The sequence below is a fragment of the Myxocyprinus asiaticus genome, chromosome 33, assembly GCF_019703515.2.
Source record: "Myxocyprinus asiaticus isolate MX2 ecotype Aquarium Trade chromosome 33, UBuf_Myxa_2, whole genome shotgun sequence".
Classification (NCBI taxonomy): domain Eukaryota; kingdom Metazoa; phylum Chordata; class Actinopteri; order Cypriniformes; family Catostomidae; genus Myxocyprinus; species Myxocyprinus asiaticus.
The window spans coordinates 27376122-27392968 of record NC_059376.1 but is presented as its reverse complement, the minus strand read 5'-3'; the positions used below and the strand labels follow the sequence as shown (position 1 = coordinate 27392968).

General features: G+C 37.7%; 1 protein-coding gene across 2 annotated transcripts; it reads left to right on the top strand.

Annotated features, from left to right (window-relative positions):
• The first annotated feature begins 90 nt into the window (after positions 1 to 90).
• LOC127423821 (5'-nucleotidase domain-containing protein 2-like) lies at positions 91 to 15946 on the top strand. 2 transcript variants are annotated; one of them, XM_051668443.1, is made up of 14 exons: positions 91 to 226; positions 2579 to 2763; positions 3931 to 4005; positions 4093 to 4148; positions 4240 to 4333; positions 8339 to 8467; positions 10144 to 10204; positions 10831 to 10933; positions 11187 to 11288; positions 11484 to 11565; positions 13050 to 13136; positions 13771 to 13911; positions 14568 to 14632; positions 14737 to 15946. In XM_051668443.1, the coding sequence occupies exons 1-14, from the start codon at positions 214 to 216 to the stop codon at positions 14996 to 14998; spliced, it is 1455 nt and encodes a 484-aa protein (XP_051524403.1). In that variant the 5' UTR covers positions 91 to 213; the 3' UTR covers positions 14999 to 15946. The 2 variants fall into 2 exon arrangements, with proteins under 2 accessions (XP_051524403.1, XP_051524402.1); XM_051668442.1 differs by lacking the exon at positions 91 to 226 and adding an exon at positions 235 to 1387.
• The last annotated feature ends 901 nt before the right edge of the window (positions 15947 to 16847 follow it).

Here is a 16847-nt window from a genome sequence, read left to right as displayed (position 1 = left end):
TTTGGCCCTGATGGATTCATAAAACTGTTGCAATCACAGCATTGAACGTTATATTGTCATTATGCCTGTGATTAGAAAAGTACTTTGTCAGACTCACAGTAGGAACATTTCTGTTAACAATTTAGCTGACTAACACTGATTGTTCCAGTCAAGCTGCCAGATACCACAGGACACCTTCAGAGGTCTTGTGGAGTCCATGCCTCGACGGGTCAGATGTGTTTTGGCGGTACGTGGAGGACCCAGTAATTTGTCAGTAAGCTGAATGTGCTCAAGACGTGACTTTTCTCTCCTACAGACCGTTAATAAATCGACCAGTGAAAAATGTTTGCACATTCCGGATGCGCCTCATAAATGAAAATCAATTTCACTTGTCTGTCATGATAACGGTAAGATAAAGCGGATGTAGTGTTAAAATAATGACGTCAGTGTTTTCATTGCTGCACTTAACCGCAGTCATTGTTCTCCAGGTTGACGTAACTATTGTTTGGGCTCATTTTGCTGCGGGCGCGCGCCCCTAAAACCCACGTTAAAACATGCAAACCGTACAGCGCGACCACGTGAAAACATACGTACAAAAACCTTGTTTAGGGGGAACGCCTTTTTTCTAAATGTCTAGTACATCTCGTACATACATGCCAATGTCTCCAGGAACAAGAACTACAGCATAGTCACGTAGCACATGTAGGCAGTTGCCACGACGTCTGACCAATCATACAGCAAACTGTTCAGCAAGGAAACGGATTGGCTGGACTGGCTTGTAAATACGTTTTCCAGTACATTAAAACCCCTAGATAAGCGACAGAACAGTCTGCGTGTCTTATTGGTTTAACCGGCTGTTAATCATTCCCTTTCATTTGATTGGCTAATGCAAAATCTTGCACCCACCCTGTGATTCCCTCTTCAAACCCACCCCACAGAAAGGACGTTATTTTACACGCGGGGCGAGCACGAATGAAAGGGGTAAACAACGTCAGCTGAGGGTTATACATTCATATAAAGAACTAATATAGTATAGACATGGCTTGCAAAAGATTAGGAAACTTGAGCCATGGAATGTGGCAAAGAAGCTCTAGTTGCAGAGCTGCACTTTGTGCAGGATTTAACATCCCTGTCTTTGCATGTGGAAGCTTCGCCTCGGCTGGTTCAACAATGCATGGACAGAAATGCTGCAAAGACGGCCAGAACTGTGGACCGACCAAAAGCATAGCAGCTAATCATAACCCCGTTGCAGCCGCAGTCACATCGCACAGACACCAAATCGTGGGGAAAAATAGAGGCGAAGAATCGCTTGCCAAATCTGGCAGGGCATTCTCTTCCACGGCCCCGCAGATCAAAAATAAAACATACTTGTGGGCGAGATACAATGAGATGAAACGACTTGTGCACGGTATGTTTGTTTAATCTGGATTTAAGACGCTTTTATGTGATGTCCTATAGACTCTAGTTATCATGGCAAATTTGTAAACAACTCTCCGTCAGTCTTGTTTCACAGAGGGCTTCGTGTCCAATGCATCATCGACTTCATTTTACAGAATTTCAGGTGTAAGAGACTTTAAATAATTATCATGTGCCCTATTACCCCATACTAAAATACCATGCAAACAATTTTTTTTATCCCCCAAATGCTGTAATTTCTAATAATAATAATAATAAAACTGCAGTAAATTTATATAAGCCAGTTCTTTTCTTTAAAAATGGCAGTTTAAATCCTAGACTTCTTCAAGGAGATGCCATATGATTTTTTTATGCTTTTACGTCAGTAACAATAATTGTAGTAACTAATGTATTTTTGCAGGAACAATGGATGCAAGGGGTGATTCATGAGATTATTGCGTGCAATGTCTTAAGTTTGATTTTGAGGCAATTTGATCTAACATTTAATACTTTTTTAATGTTGCAAATTTATGCAGCTAATAAAAATCCCTGAAATTATCACATTTATTTTTGAGACAAAATACTTTTTTATTTTCAGTTTTGTTCAAGGTGACTAAATTAAAAGTTTTTCAATGACTGTCCAATACGTAAAAGGATAGTAAAATAGTTTGGGGTAAAAAAAGTCCTCCTGTTGCAGGGGCTAAAACACATTGTTTTCTTAAGTGGGGGGAATAGATTTGTTATGAAAAATGTTCAAAATGGGCTCACATTGACTGATCCAATCACAATGGAGATTCATTCATTTGTAGAACACTTCAGATGTTATGAAAAGCTAAATGTGTTTGAAAATAACAGGAAATGGTGCACCCTTTTCTGAAATAGTTATTTTGAATAAGCATTATCTTAATTTGTTACTCAAAGCATCTTGCCCTATATCTACACAATATCACTATAAACCCACGTGGTCCTTTTATCCCACACCTTCATTTTTTAAACTGACTTTTAATTAAAACAACCTTCTGTTATTATTTATTTTCAAAGAAATTATTTTGCTCATTAATATTCAATAAAAAGTAATCTATGTTTTTCAGTCTTGATACATTTTGTGACCAGAAAAATCACATTTTCAACAAGTGTGCCTTGTTGTACTCAACATATCAAATGCATGGAATTAAAGTTCACATCTCCCTTTGTCTCGCCACAGATTTGATTCCTCCTGGAGTATGCAATTTGCTGAACCCTTCCACCATCTATGCCAATAATGAAGTGAATCTGGAAGAGGTGGACATCTACGGCTTCGACTATGATTACACGCTTGCACTTTATTCCAGTGCGCTGGACGAGATGATTTACAACAAGGCTCGAGAATTTCTTGTTCAGCACTACAAGGTCTGAGAAAAGGCATCCCTAAACCATGCACTTGTTAAGTGCTGTTCACACCGAACGTGACTGCATCTGTCTGCGCTGTTTTTCAATTGTTTTTTTATGTAAACATGAGCTATGTTGGAAGTTGGTCCATGTCTCGCTGTTCTTTTTCAGCATCTCGCACAGGAGCGCTGTGTTTTTTTTAGATGCCGTAAGAACATAAAATTTAAAAAACGCATCTCAAGACACCTGGGCTATGTCCGAAAGTGTGTAGTGTTTATTGCATTTATAGAGTACGTATTGCATTTAATGAAGAATTTACTTCGTGGCTGGTAAAATCTTCATACGGGAAAGTAATCATTGTCTCGTGACCCAAATATATGATGCAGAAACAACAAAAGTAATAATGATTTACTCTGGGTTTGTTAACCACGCATAATTTAAGCACAAGGAACAATTTTCCTGGTATAAAGAACTTAAAATTGAGAAGAGCTGCCCAGCTCTGCCTTGTTTTGTAAATTCAGTTTTGAATATGATGTCTCCTCAGCTCCCATGGTATTATGGGATAGTATAGTGTCCGGTGCGCACACAGAATCTCACCGAATGTAGTAGTCAGTCATGCGTACAGTTGTCGCCTACTATTTTATGAATACTGAGGATTCGGAGACCCTACTCCATTGGCATACTATATAACAGGGAGGTATGCATATTCTGACACAGCCACAGTCTTAACTTCAACTAAAAAAAACAAAAGTTTTTTGCATTTTTTTGGCGCAATAATGTTTTCGGTCTGAATGGCCGCTTATTTAGCATATTTTTACATAACATGTAACTGTTTTTATAAACTATAGATCTTAATTTAAAGCAGAAGTGTGTAATTTCTGCGCCACCAATCGGAATTGCAAAAATAAAATGTTTGAAAAAGTTGTTTGAAACACTCCTCATCTCTTGTTGATTGAACAAATAGATAGTCCCACCCCCAACTTACATCATTGGTTGAGTTAATGTTGTTGTGTCAGTCTGGACGTGCTGCTCCAAACTAACAGAGAAATTATTAGCACCACTGTGTTTACTTTTCAAGGAAAATTAACCTACTGAAAAAGTTACGCACTTCAGCTTTAATAGTATCAAGTTTTTTTTTTTTAGGTAAAGACAATTAATAAGGTTTGTTGTGTCCCTTTCTTTTACTAGTATCCTGAGGGAATCGGCAAGTATGACTACATTCCCAACTTTGCAACGCGGGGGCTTCACTATGACATCCAGAAGGTGCGCTGAACATACATTTGTTTACATACATTCACATTGCCTTATTCGAGCTGTGACTCGAATCAAACTGTTTTCTCTATTCCACAGGGACTTCTGATGAAAATTGATGCCTTCCATTACATCCAGCGAGGCACAGTTTATAGGTAAACCAACCCTAATTTGTTAAATTCAGTCCATTGATCTGTTTGGAAAAGAGTGTTAAATCATCAAAACGTTTATTTTTCCTGTACCCAGGGGTCTAAAGCCTGTCCCTGATGAGGAGGTCATGCAACTTTATGGAGGTTCGAATCACGTTCCCCTCCACCAAGTCAGTGGATTCTATGGCAAGGTGAGTGCTTCACATTAACTTTACTGTGTTCATATTCTCGTTTCATCAGTCAATTTTACACTTCAGCGGGCAAGTGTTTACATAGGGATATTGGCATGCTTACATTTTTGTGCCTCATTACTGAGAGGTTAATGGGGGTAAAGTGGTACCACCCTGTCAGCAGCTCTGATCTGATTTTGTGTGCCCAGTCACCATGATGGAGTGTGTTGGTATGCTATATATTTAAAACTAACACACTGTCTCTGAGCATCTTTGAAAACCAAGCAAAACATGGAAATGTCAGGGAATATTTAAATTGTGTTTTCCAGGCCTGGAAAAGTCACAGAAATTAATACAGTCTTAAAATAATTTAACTTATTTATAATGAATATACATTTGAGTAGTTATGCTGTGCTCTAAAATATTTCTTCAGATAAATCTAATAATACTTAGGTAGAGTAAAACTTGCTCATAAGCTGTTGTGATATTTATGAGTGAATTGTTCTTTTGGGGTGGTTCATTTTAATGACTGAAGGCCCTGTACACTTCCTGCGAAATCGAAGAATGAAGGGGTGTGATGTCATTTAGAACAAAATCTGGCTCAAAAAATTTTTTTGAGTTCTTTTCAGTGGTTCGTTATAGCTCGCAGGGCGAACTTTCAGGAAAACTTTGTTCTGGCTGCTAAACTCCTTACTGCCATTGGTCCACATCATCAGGAGGTTATGCCAGCTAATGCTAGTTTAGTCAGTTAAGATTAATCAACATGAACCAGTGCATAGAGTTATTAGCGAGCTTGTGCAAATTGAACTACATATGTAAGATTGTTCATGTAGAGACTTTTTCCAAGAACATGTCATGCGATTTTTTTTTTTTTTTTTTTTTTTTTTTTTTTTTTAAAATAACTACTCTTCAGAATGATTCAGATCTACTCAAATACTCTAAGTGCCCATTCGCTCATTAACCATCTGCAGCTGAAAGCCATTCACACGTCTGCCTAAAGATATGCCTATCATCATTCTTTTGTCTGTATTCTGCCCATTAACACTCTTTTATACACCCATATTTGCTGTAGTATCAGTGTCGTCATAAAATACAAAAACAGTGTAATCGGTACATATTATGGCCGCATAAAGCGTGGTAGTGCGTTAGTGCCATGAATGCAAAAGCTAAACATTACAAATGACACATTATATACTGCATATATTACTTGAAATCGAGTAGTTAAAAAAGCTTCTTTTACTGATTTTGTGTGAATTCTACTCATAGAATGAGGCATCATGTCATTGATAACACATTTTAATCATGTTTCATATTAGTTGAGGTTTTACATGTAGTCTTGAGCGTCCTCATATTTAAATGCTCTTCTAAACACCTCCCCCAGCAGCATGGTGGGTGTCTGAATGTTCGCAGACAGTATGCCGTTGTTCAGCTGTTTCAAACTTTGTGTTTGTGCTGGGGTCTTCAGTCAAATTGGTTCACAAAATCGTGTGAATGATTCATTTGTGCCATGGTTTTTAACTGGTGGGTCACTGGTCTGGTTTGTGGACAGCTAGAGAAAAATCAGTGCTAATTGCAAATATAACCCCAATTCTGAAAAAGTTGGCACAGTATGAAAAATGCTAATAAAAACAAAAAGGAGTGATTTGTAAATTATATTCACCCTTTGCTATATTGAAAGCACTACAACTACACATTTGAAAATAGACAGTAATTTCAAATCAGATGATTGCAACATGCTCCAAAAAAGTTGAGACGGGCAATTTAAGACTAATAACAATTTGACGAGTTGAAATAAGGCAGTGTGAATCAGGAGATGTTAAAAAGGTGAGGCAATCGTGTCATAGTATATAGGCAGCCTCCAAAAACAGCCTAGTCCTTCAAGAGCAAGGATCATTCGAGACTTGTCAATTTGCCAACAGATGCTTCAGCAAATAATCCAGCACTTTGAGAACAATGTTCAACAAAGACAAATTGGAAGGCTTTGGGCATTTCACCCTCTACAGTGCAAAATATAGTTAAAAGATTCAAGGAATCTGGTCAAATCTCGGTATAAAGGGCAAGACGGAAGCCACTTCTGAATGATGCGTGATCTCTAATCTCTCAGACATCACTGTCTTAAAACATTCATCTGTAATGGATATCATGAATATGGGTTTGGGATTACTTTATTAAACCTTTGTTAGTCAACACCACTCGCCCCTGCATCCACAGATGCAAGTTAAGACTTTACTATGCACAGCAGAAGCCCTACATCAACACTGTCCAGAAGCGCTGCCAACTTCTCTGGGCTCAGTCTAATCTTAGATGGAAAGTAGAACAGTGGAACTGTGTTTTTTGGACTGAAGAGTCCATATTTCTAAAAGTTTTTGAAAAACAAAGGTGTCGGGTTATCCGGGCCAAAGAGGAAAAGGGCCATCCAAGCTGTTATCAGCATCAGGTCCAAAAAGCAGTGTCTGTATGGGCCAGGGGTGTGTCAGTGCCCATGGCATGGGTAACTTGCACATCTGTGAGAACACCATGAATACAGACAGATATGTACACATTTTGGAGCAACATATACTGCCATCCAGCACCGTCTTTTCCAGGGACGTCCCTGCATTTTCCAGCAGGACAACTTCACACCACACACTGACCAGATTTCAAGTGCATGGCTGTGTATGCAGAGAGTGCAGGTGCTAGTTTGGCCTGCCTGCAGTCCTGACCTGTCTCCAAATGAGAATGTGTGGCACATTATGAAGCACACCATACGCCAAAGAAGACCCCGTAATTGTGCAGCTAAAGACCTACATAATGGATGTTTGTGGAAAATTCCACTTTCTAACCTAACAAACTTGTGTCTTCAGTGCCCAGATGCTTAGTAATTGTTATTAGAAGAAATGATATTTCACAGTGGTAAACACTATCACAGCTTTTTTGGAGCGTGTTGCAATCATCTGATTTGAAATTATGGTACATTTTCAAAAAACAATTAAATTCACAAGGAAAAACATCATATAATGTGTAGTTGTAGTGCTTTCAATATAGCACAGGGTGAATATAATTGACAGATCACTCCTTTTTGTCTTTTAGCATTTTTCATACTCTCCCAACTTTTTTGGAATTGGTTATATTTGCAATTAGCACTGATCTTTCACTAGCTGTCCACAAACCAGACCAGTGACCCACCAGTTAAAAACCATGGCACAAATGAATCATTCACATGATTTTGTGAACCAATTTGACTGAAGACCCCAGCACAATCACAGCGAAGTGCTTCTTAATTCTTCGCTCGTAGCCAAAAAGAAGTTCGAAACAGCTGAGCAACGGCATACTGTTTGCGAACATTCAGACACCCGCCACCCTGCTGGGGGAGGCGTTTAGAAGAGCATTTAAATATGAGGACGCTCAAGTAACATCTACTAATATGACACATGATTAAAATGTGTTATCAATGACTTGATGCCTCATTCTATGAGTAGAATTCACACAAAATCAGTAAAAGATTTTTTAACTACTCGATTTGTAATAAAATAATATAAATATAGATTATGAAATGCAATAAAACACTTGACACACTGAGCAAAATGAAGCCATATCCACAAGTGTCTCATTGAGTGGTATAGGCTAAGATGTGCGCTTTTTACAATGTGAGTTGTTTTTTTACAAAATTGTAAATGTTCCCTCCGATGTTTGATTGTTCGATGTTGGAACAAACTATTTTGGTACTGTTTGGCTGACATTTGATGTCCAGCGTAAAACTGAGACCTGAAGCAAAGCGAGCTGAAAACCACTGCAGATGAATATCTGAATTGGAATAGTTTGAAAAAAATCCTTATCTAGGAATTGCAAAGGATGAAAATATCATGGAAAAGTATGAGGATCTCTTAAAAAAAATGTAAATAGAAAACCTATATTAAAAATTATATTAAACTCAATGTGTGACCTGCAATTTCCTCACAATATCTGTATTTCCAGTGGCATTTCCAACTCGTAGTGCAAGCATGCAACATTTGTTGTTATTCTTTTTTCATACAATTTTTGCACCAGGGTCCCAAGATGAAGCAGTTTATGGATGTTTTCTCCATTCCTGAGATGACTCTTTTGGCAGCTGCAAATGATTACTTCATCTCAAATGACATAGAATACGACCCTGTGCATCTCTACAAAGATGTTTCGGTAAGTGTGAAATAAGTCAACATGCCCTGCCTTTTTATATCTTGATTTCACTTGTTCTTTACTCTGCCTTCTTAATGATCAAAAAGCTTGTTAGTGAATTTGCACAATAAAGCCAGCCTTTTTTTTTTTTTTTTTTTTACTGACTGTGGGTATAGTTCACAAACTGCTTTTGTAATTTAAAACCGTGAGAGCTGTTTCTTGTCAGTCGTTGTGTAAACTCTGTAGTCAAGCTGAGGCTATTCATTCTTCTGCCTGTGGTTAAGCACTGCAGACTGATTTGTTTTCATTTGGTGGTCCTGAATTGGGTTGCAGGGCAACTTTGCTTTTTCATGCTGTTTTGGGTCCGTTTGCCAGTACGGTGTAGTCTTTGCTTTCAGTTCTGCTTTTCAGCCCCGCTCTCCCACCCCTTTTACTTTTCTCGACTTGGACTTTCGATGACTAGCAGAAGATAAAAAATGATGAAAATGTTGAAAAATAGATAAAAATTCACATTTTCAGACTTCCAAAATGTTTACATAAAACAATGACTTTTCAATTAGCATGTAGTCTTGACTTGTTAACATACTGAATTGAAAGAGTTAGTTTCAGGAAGTAGAATGTTAGGGTTGAACTTGTTTATCTTTCAAATGCAGCTTTTTGAATTGAGATCTGTCAGGGCTGGTAGAACAGATTGTCCTGTACTCGTCAAGGCGTGTGGGTACGTAAGCTGTCAGAGGAACCGGAAACCTGGCAGCAAATCAAAGTAAAGTTCTACAGTGTACTGTAATGGCACTCTCTGACCAATAAAGAAAAAATGGAAAGTAAAAGAGAAATAATAGTTATGTGTCAGTTCCATGAATAACATGAATTGCAACACTATTGAGCTTTAAAGGGTTAGTTCACCCAAAAATGAAAATTCACTCATCATTTACTCACCCTCATGCCATCCCAGATGTGTATGACTTTCTTTCATCTGCTGAACACAAACGAAGATTTTTAGAAGAATGTTTCAGCTCTGTAGGTCCATTCAATGCAAGTGAATGAGTGCCAACATTTTCAAGCTCCGAAATCAACTTAAGGGCAACAAAAGTACTCCAGACAACTCTGGTGGTTAATTCAATATCTTCTGAAGTGATATGATAGGTGTGGGTGAGAAACAGATCAATATTTAAGTCCTTTTTCCTTCATGTTTTCTTTCTCCTTCTGTTTTTGGTGATTCACATTCTTCTTGCATATCGCCCCCTACTAGGCAGGGAGGAGAATTTATGGCAAAAAATGACTTAAATTTTGATCTTTTTCTCACCCACACCTATCATATTGTGTCTGAACACATGGATTTAACCACTGGAGTCTTATGGATTACTTATGCTCACTTTATGTAGAGTTTGGAGCTTCAAAATTTTGGCACCCATTCACTTGCATTGTGAGGACCTATAGATCTGAAATATTCTTCTAAAAGTCTTCTTTTGTGTTCTGCAGAAGAAATGTATTCATATCTGGGATGCCAAAAGGATGAGTAAATCATGAGAGAATTTTCATTTTTGGGTGAACTATCCCTTTACGCACTGCTTCACAAAAACACCTTGTGCAGCGATGAGATGGTTTCTATCTGGATTGAATCTGCTCATGGTGAAGTTTTCACTTCATGGCTTGAGAAATAGGAGCGCTGATCTGACACACAAAATCTGTTTCTGCAGGATGCAATTGGAATGGTGCATATCAAAGGTTACATGTACAAGTGGATCATGCAGGATCTCGGTGAGTATATAAGCAATTATTTACTATATGCATTGCCCAAAAACCAGCATATATATATGGTACAAAAAGGCTTGTGTCTGAAACCATAGCATAAAAATGTTTGTATTCGCCTGAAAGCCCAGCAAAAGTAAGACTAGCCTTGAATTGCTTTAGGCAACTAGAGAGCATATTATAGGAGATGGAAGCTAATGAAAAAAAAAAGACCTGAAGTCGACCCTCTCAGAACCAGTCAGAGCAGTCCATTTGTGTGGTCTGTTTAGGTGGAGGGCATTCTTTGTTTTCATAACAGACTGTTGCATAATCTGACTGCTCTAGAGAATAGGATCTGAAGCGAGCGGTTCTGTTTGGCTTGCCCAATTTAATTTCTATTTGTAATGTTTGTTGTATCCTGTGGACAAGCAGGGAACCTGCAAATCCTTATCTTTAGATGCTCGTCTGCAAGATAATTACTTTCTTACAAACAGGGAAAACAGATTTAATCATATCTGTATGAAATTTATTTTAGTCAGCAGAAATGACCGATTTGAGTTAGAATAGAAAAGATGTACCTTTTAAATGGCCCTCTTTTCTTCTCTCTCACTTTCTGTCCCTCGTTAACCCCCTTTCCTTCCTTATTCTGTCCCCAGAGAAATACATTCTCAGAGGAGATGAGACATATGCTGTGCTACACCGACTGGCCAGCCATGGGAAGAAACTTTTCCTAATTACAAACAGCCCTTTCAGCTTTGTGTGAGTTTCCCCATGGTTGTGCCTTTCATTTGTATTATGGGAGTAGCTAAATTCATCAAGGATCTCTTAGTAGAGTTGTTGTTTTTTTCTTTCATGTAAATAGTATAAGCAGTTTAAACATCATATAAAGGTCACTTTACCTATTTTGAGACTTTATCTGAATAAAGACCATGCAGTTACAGTTTTAAACATGAGTTGCGTGATCAGATCAGATCTGTTAAGTGGTTATGTAATTTGATTCATATATTTTCAGTGACAAAGGCATGAAATACATGGTTGGAAAGGACTGGAGGGAATTCTTTGACGTTGTCATTGTTCAAGCTGACAAGCCACATTTCTTCAATGACTGTGTGAAGTAAGTACACAATTTTAACTGCATTGTAGGTTAAAATTAACCTTTGGAAGAGGTGATGCATAATATATATATATATATATATATATATATATATATATATATATATATATTTCCCATACATATTTCTGTAACTTATTAGGTTTTCCTGAATTTCCCCATGGTAATTATTAAAGTATATCTATCTTAATTTTCAAGACCATTCAGACGTTTGGACAGCAATGGTGACTTGCAGTGGGATAGGATCAAGAGTTTGGATAAGGGACAGATTTACAAGCAGGTAATGCAGATTTGTCTTGTCCTGCATTTGTTGCTGTCTGTTTATTCTGTTGTGTATACACTGTATGTTTCTTTTTTTTTATTATTTCTATTTAAAGGTGCTGTAAGCGAATAGTTATTTTATTTTCTTTCATGGAAAAGTATGCAAAAAATTTTCCAACTCTCTTAAAGATATGAATGAAATACAGTCATGAGATATCTCACCGGTCTTTGTGACAGCTGTAGACTTTGTATACCGCAAACAAAAACGCTTTTCACCTGTTAATCATTTTGATCGTTCTCATTTGAAGCGGCTCATTGAGGCTATGATTCATAATGTTTGTCAGTTGAGGGCGCTATTGTGCCACTGTTGAATTTGACAGCCATAGGAATAAACAATGCTGCTCTTTTGCTCGGTTTTGGTCTCAAAATTATCTTTGGATGGTGCAGTTTTGGAATGAGGGGGTGTGGCTAATTCAACAGTTCAGTCACGGTTCAGAACGCTAAAATCGCTTAAACCATCCTGTTCTAAAGTTCTGTTTGGGGTCTAAGAGGCAATCATGTTTCTAAAAAAGTAAAGGCTTCTTTTTAGTAAAACGGAGGGATAAAGGCTCAGTTTGTATACTGTTTTTTTTTAATTAGGTCACAATAACATACAACAACAATTTGAATGGAAAATAATCTATTTTTTAAAAAACAATTATTATATTTTTTTCACATGCTGCATTGAGGTCTTTGGGACCCCAAACATTAAGAACTTAAGGTGATTTGCAACAGAACATGTGGGATAGGATGACCAGTGTATGCAGTTATCTCATTTGCTGGTAAGCTTTTAGTTGCCCAATTGTCAGTAGACGTCATCTACGCTGACTCATCTCTACATCTGGATTAATTCAGGGATTACAAATACATTTGGGTCAATAATTCAGAATTACTGCAACATTTGGCCTACATTTTGGGCTTCTTTTTGCAAAATCACATTGGGGGAAAATAGTGTGTGGCTGACTTTTTTTCATGTCCTAGTGAGAATAAGCTACCCGATCCTCTGTGAATTGTAGAATGACTTGTGCGCTTCATTTGGTTCTTTCAATGGGAAAAAGCGGAAAAGAGAGTGGCAAGGTCAACTTCGGTATCAATAGAAAGTCAATTTAACACAGTTTAGTTGGTGTCAGGCATGTACAAACACACTCAGCTGCCCGGAACAGAGGTAGGATAGCCTAACTTAATGAACGGTCTCAGGTAAGATGAAGTTAAAGCAGCATTTGTAAACCATCCTCAGTTGGAAAAGACTTATGAGAAAATTTCCTAAAAGGAAACTTAGAACAGCAAGCTGTCTCTGCTGTATAAGACTCCGTGAAAAGCAGTGTGAGGTCTGTTGCCACGTAGCTTCCTGAAACCAAATTGAGTCATGGAAAAAAAACTGCTGTGTCTCAGATTCTAAAGAAAAAAACTAGGATCAACATGAACAGCTGACATACAAAACTATCTGTGTTTTACTTGTTTTAGGGAAACCTTGTAGATTTTCTGAAGCTAACAGGATGGCGGGGATCCAAGGTTTTCTACTTTGGAGATCATCTCTACAGTGACTTGGCAGTGAGTCAGCATCATGCTTCTAGTTTTTTCCATTGTGCTGGCTAAAATTTCATGTTACCAATCTTGCACATTAGTTGTGCATATGAACTTGTTTGAAAATGGCACATTTACATGCATACCAATTTGCTGATAACTTCTAAATATCAGCTTATTAAAAACAAAAACATAAGAAACCCACATTTACATGAGACTTGAGACTAATTATTCTATGCTTTTGACATCAAAACGTAAACCGGCATGCGCTCAACTTGAGGACGTTAGAAAAGCCACCAGAATGCCAGTAAAGGTGTCACAAAATTGGAGCAATGAGCAAAAATCGATGTGTGCTGATTGTTTTTTCCTAAAAAGAACGCCGCTTAAGGCTCTGACATGACCTTACCCGTTGTCGGCCGAAGCATAATCGGTGTTAGGGCGTGCATGTAAACGTGCTCAATGTCATGTTACTGCTTCAAATTGCACAATGATTTAGACGAGTCTCAGCATATCTCTATGAATCTTATTCTACAAGTTGTTCTGAATAATGCACTACAAATAGCCAAACTTTATATTTTCCATAGTCAAATAGTTACCCTGATTGAAAAAAGTTTTTGAAGTGGAGTCCTTCTATAACAACATACTAATCTTGGCATTTAAGGACCTGATGCTTCGACATGGTTGGAGGACAGGAGCGATTGTGCCTGAACTTGAAATGGAGACGAAGGTTGTGAACACAGAGCAGTACGCCCAAAGTCTCACCTGGTTGCAGGCGCTCACCGGCCTGCTGGAGCGCATGCAGGTATGCAACGTAACAGTGACTTCCTCAGGAACCTGTTCAGCATAGGAAAATTAATTATAGTGACATTTTTTTACACCTTAAAGAAAAAAATATATAATTTTAATCATACAAATTGATGTCAAGTGGACTAATGTAATGCAGTTCCTACAGAAGTGTTCTCATCCAAAGGATGAGTTTTAATGAGGGCAAAATAAACACTTCCAGCATTACATGTGCTTGTAATCTCCATATGGCTACATAGAAATGACCTGATTGGACTGGCAAAGATCCAGACGCTTTATATTGATCTGGATTGATTGTTCAAGCGATTGATTGTTAGATTGTTATCCTCATTCTGTCAAGGCTTGACAGAAGGCTTGATAACTGTTTCATAGCTTTGATTATAGTCATAGGCGTGTATACTCCTATTTTTCTTCTGATTTTAATGAAACGGACACCTAAAATTGTTCTTGCATCCCTTTAATCTCCACTTTTAAAATCTTTTGTTTTTTCACATAAATATTATAAAAGTCTCTGCTCTCCTTTTGTATCATGTTTGAACACTTTTTTTTTTTATCTTAAGGCTGTCCAAAAGTTTCCATGAAACAAAAGCATTTTCCTTGCTGTTTGGAGAGAAATTGTTTTCTTTAGACATCTGTTTATATCTTTGTTTTCAGATGTATCGAGATCCTCAGTCCAAGAAGGTTCTGCAGGAATGGCTCAAAGAGAGAGAGGAGCTACGGTGAGTTTCGAAAAGTGGAAGATGCTAAATTTATGATCACTTACTTGATGAACAGATCAAGAACTACAGCCATTGTAACACATTTCCCAATTTTCTTTGTATAGGGCAGTCACTAAGAACCTCTTCAACCCTCACTTTGGCAGCATATTCCGTACCTGCCACAACCCGACCTACTTTTCCCGCCGCCTGTGCCGTTTCTCTGACCTCTACATGGCTTCTATCAGCTGCCTGCTTAACTATGATCTCTCTTACACGTTTTACCCTCGCCGCACACCCCTGCAGCACGAAGCCCCTCTCTGGATGGACCAACTCTGTACCGGCTGCATGAAGACGCCCTTTTTGGAGGAGATGGCCCATATTCGCTAAAACTGCTGAGCTGGTTTTGAGCGCAAAGATAAACTGAATTGTGGGGGTGCAGGTCTTTGTGGCATTGGACACGTGGCAACTTATGCAGGAACTCTAGGATGGAGCCACCTGCTGGAAGTTATGTCACAATGCATCTCATTGTTCTCAGGCCTTGGACACTGTAAGACAGAAAGGCTTGTTGATGACTAATCTCTCCATAATATGTTCTTACCGCTAACTGTTTTTTATTTGATGCCATTGCAATATGCCTTACAAAACTAAACATTATTAAATGTTCAGTGGTTTACACTCCTTTTTTTTTAGGTTTTGTAGATTTAATTCTGTACATCATGAGTATTGTAGTTACAACAGAAGGATTTTTGTAATAACATGAATTCTGATGAATCATGATAACACAGAGAGGAGGTAATACAATTACCCATACTTGGGGTACCCAGACTTTATACTCTGGTAGGCCAAAGTATAAGCCGCTGGCCAAAAATGCACAATGTGTTACAAATACAATAGGTCTGATTAGATGTACAAATAGGTCAAAAATCTTCATAGTATTGGTGTTGTAATGTTACTAACCATATTACTTACCTTCCCTACACTACAGTAACAATGTAGTCCAGAGTCAGACTTTAAACATGGACAGATAATCCTGCATTAACCACTCTCTACAGCTTTTTGTATTACCTTTTTTTTTTTTTTTTTTTTGGGACAACTGTATTACATACATGTAAGCTCCTGGAAGGCCAAACCAAATGCTGTTGTTTTTGACCTGCAGGCCTCACTGTTTGTGTCTTCAGACAAGGCATCTGTAAAATCAGAGCGTTGTTTGATTACATTTAAATCTGTGAATAGCTATGCTGCTAAAATCAGTTCTCCAGGAACAAGACATATTTCTCATGTTTTATGTACTTGCTCTACAATTTATAAAATCAAATAAAAAGCTTTGTAATACAATGTATTTATAGTATGGATTCTTTACTAGGCCTTTCAATAGAGAAAGATGTAAATGACCCCCAAAAAATTTACAAAAATGAATCAGTTTGAGAACCATAAGCTCAAAGGTAATTGGATGTTTCTGTAACAATGGGGACCTGACTTTAAAGGTGCCCTCCGTCATTTCTTCCACATTAAAAAAAGTATTTTTGAAACAAAAATGTCTAAAATCATGACCACTCACATGAGATGAGGACTAGTCATATAAGTAACCTTATAAAAGCTGTTTAAATCTACATGGAGAGGGTTCCCTCATGGGGGCTGCCATGCCGAGATCACATGACCAGCTGAATATTACACACATAATCTCAGTAACTGGCCTGTTATTGGACACTTTCTCTCTTGGACTAAATTAATTCTGGCTGAATGTGAATAGTGAATTTCTACAATGGCATCTGTAACTGAAAACTATTGATTTTGAATGATGCTGTATCCACACCTCTAGGTGTCACTGTAAGTCCAAAATGACAAACGCAAAAGTTACTGAGTGCACCTTTAAGAAAAATAAACTCTTAAAACACTTTTCAAACAAGTTTAATCAATACAGTGTCCAACAGTGGAAATCTATCATACACACTTTTTTTCATGAACATTTCCATCACATCTCAAATGATGTATTAATTAATGGCACTCTGTGGTGTAAGTGGGTTTTTTAAACATGTTTTAAATAAAAAAGACAGACTGTCTTGCTCATGCGTATTTCATAGCTACCAGTTTTGTTTTCTATTTACATACAATTCAGCCATATTTTCCATTTACATTTTGAATTTGACAAAATTATATTTGGATTGAAGATGACGCACAAAAAACATATTTTGTTCACAAGTAATAAAGATATTTTAGTCGATGTACCAATTTGAGT

Coding starts and splice junctions, on each gene's coding strand:
- LOC127423821 (XM_051668442.1), top strand. CDS start 1,018: ATGGCTTGCAAAAGATTAGGAAACTTGAGCCATGGAATGTGGCAAAGA. Junction 8,468..10,143: donor ATCTCTACAAAGATGTTTCG/GTAAGTGTGAAA, acceptor CTGTTTCTGCAG/GATGCAATTGGAATGGTGCA. Junction 10,934..11,186: donor AACAGCCCTTTCAGCTTTGT/GTGAGTTTCCCC, acceptor ATATATTTTCAG/TGACAAAGGCATGAAATACA.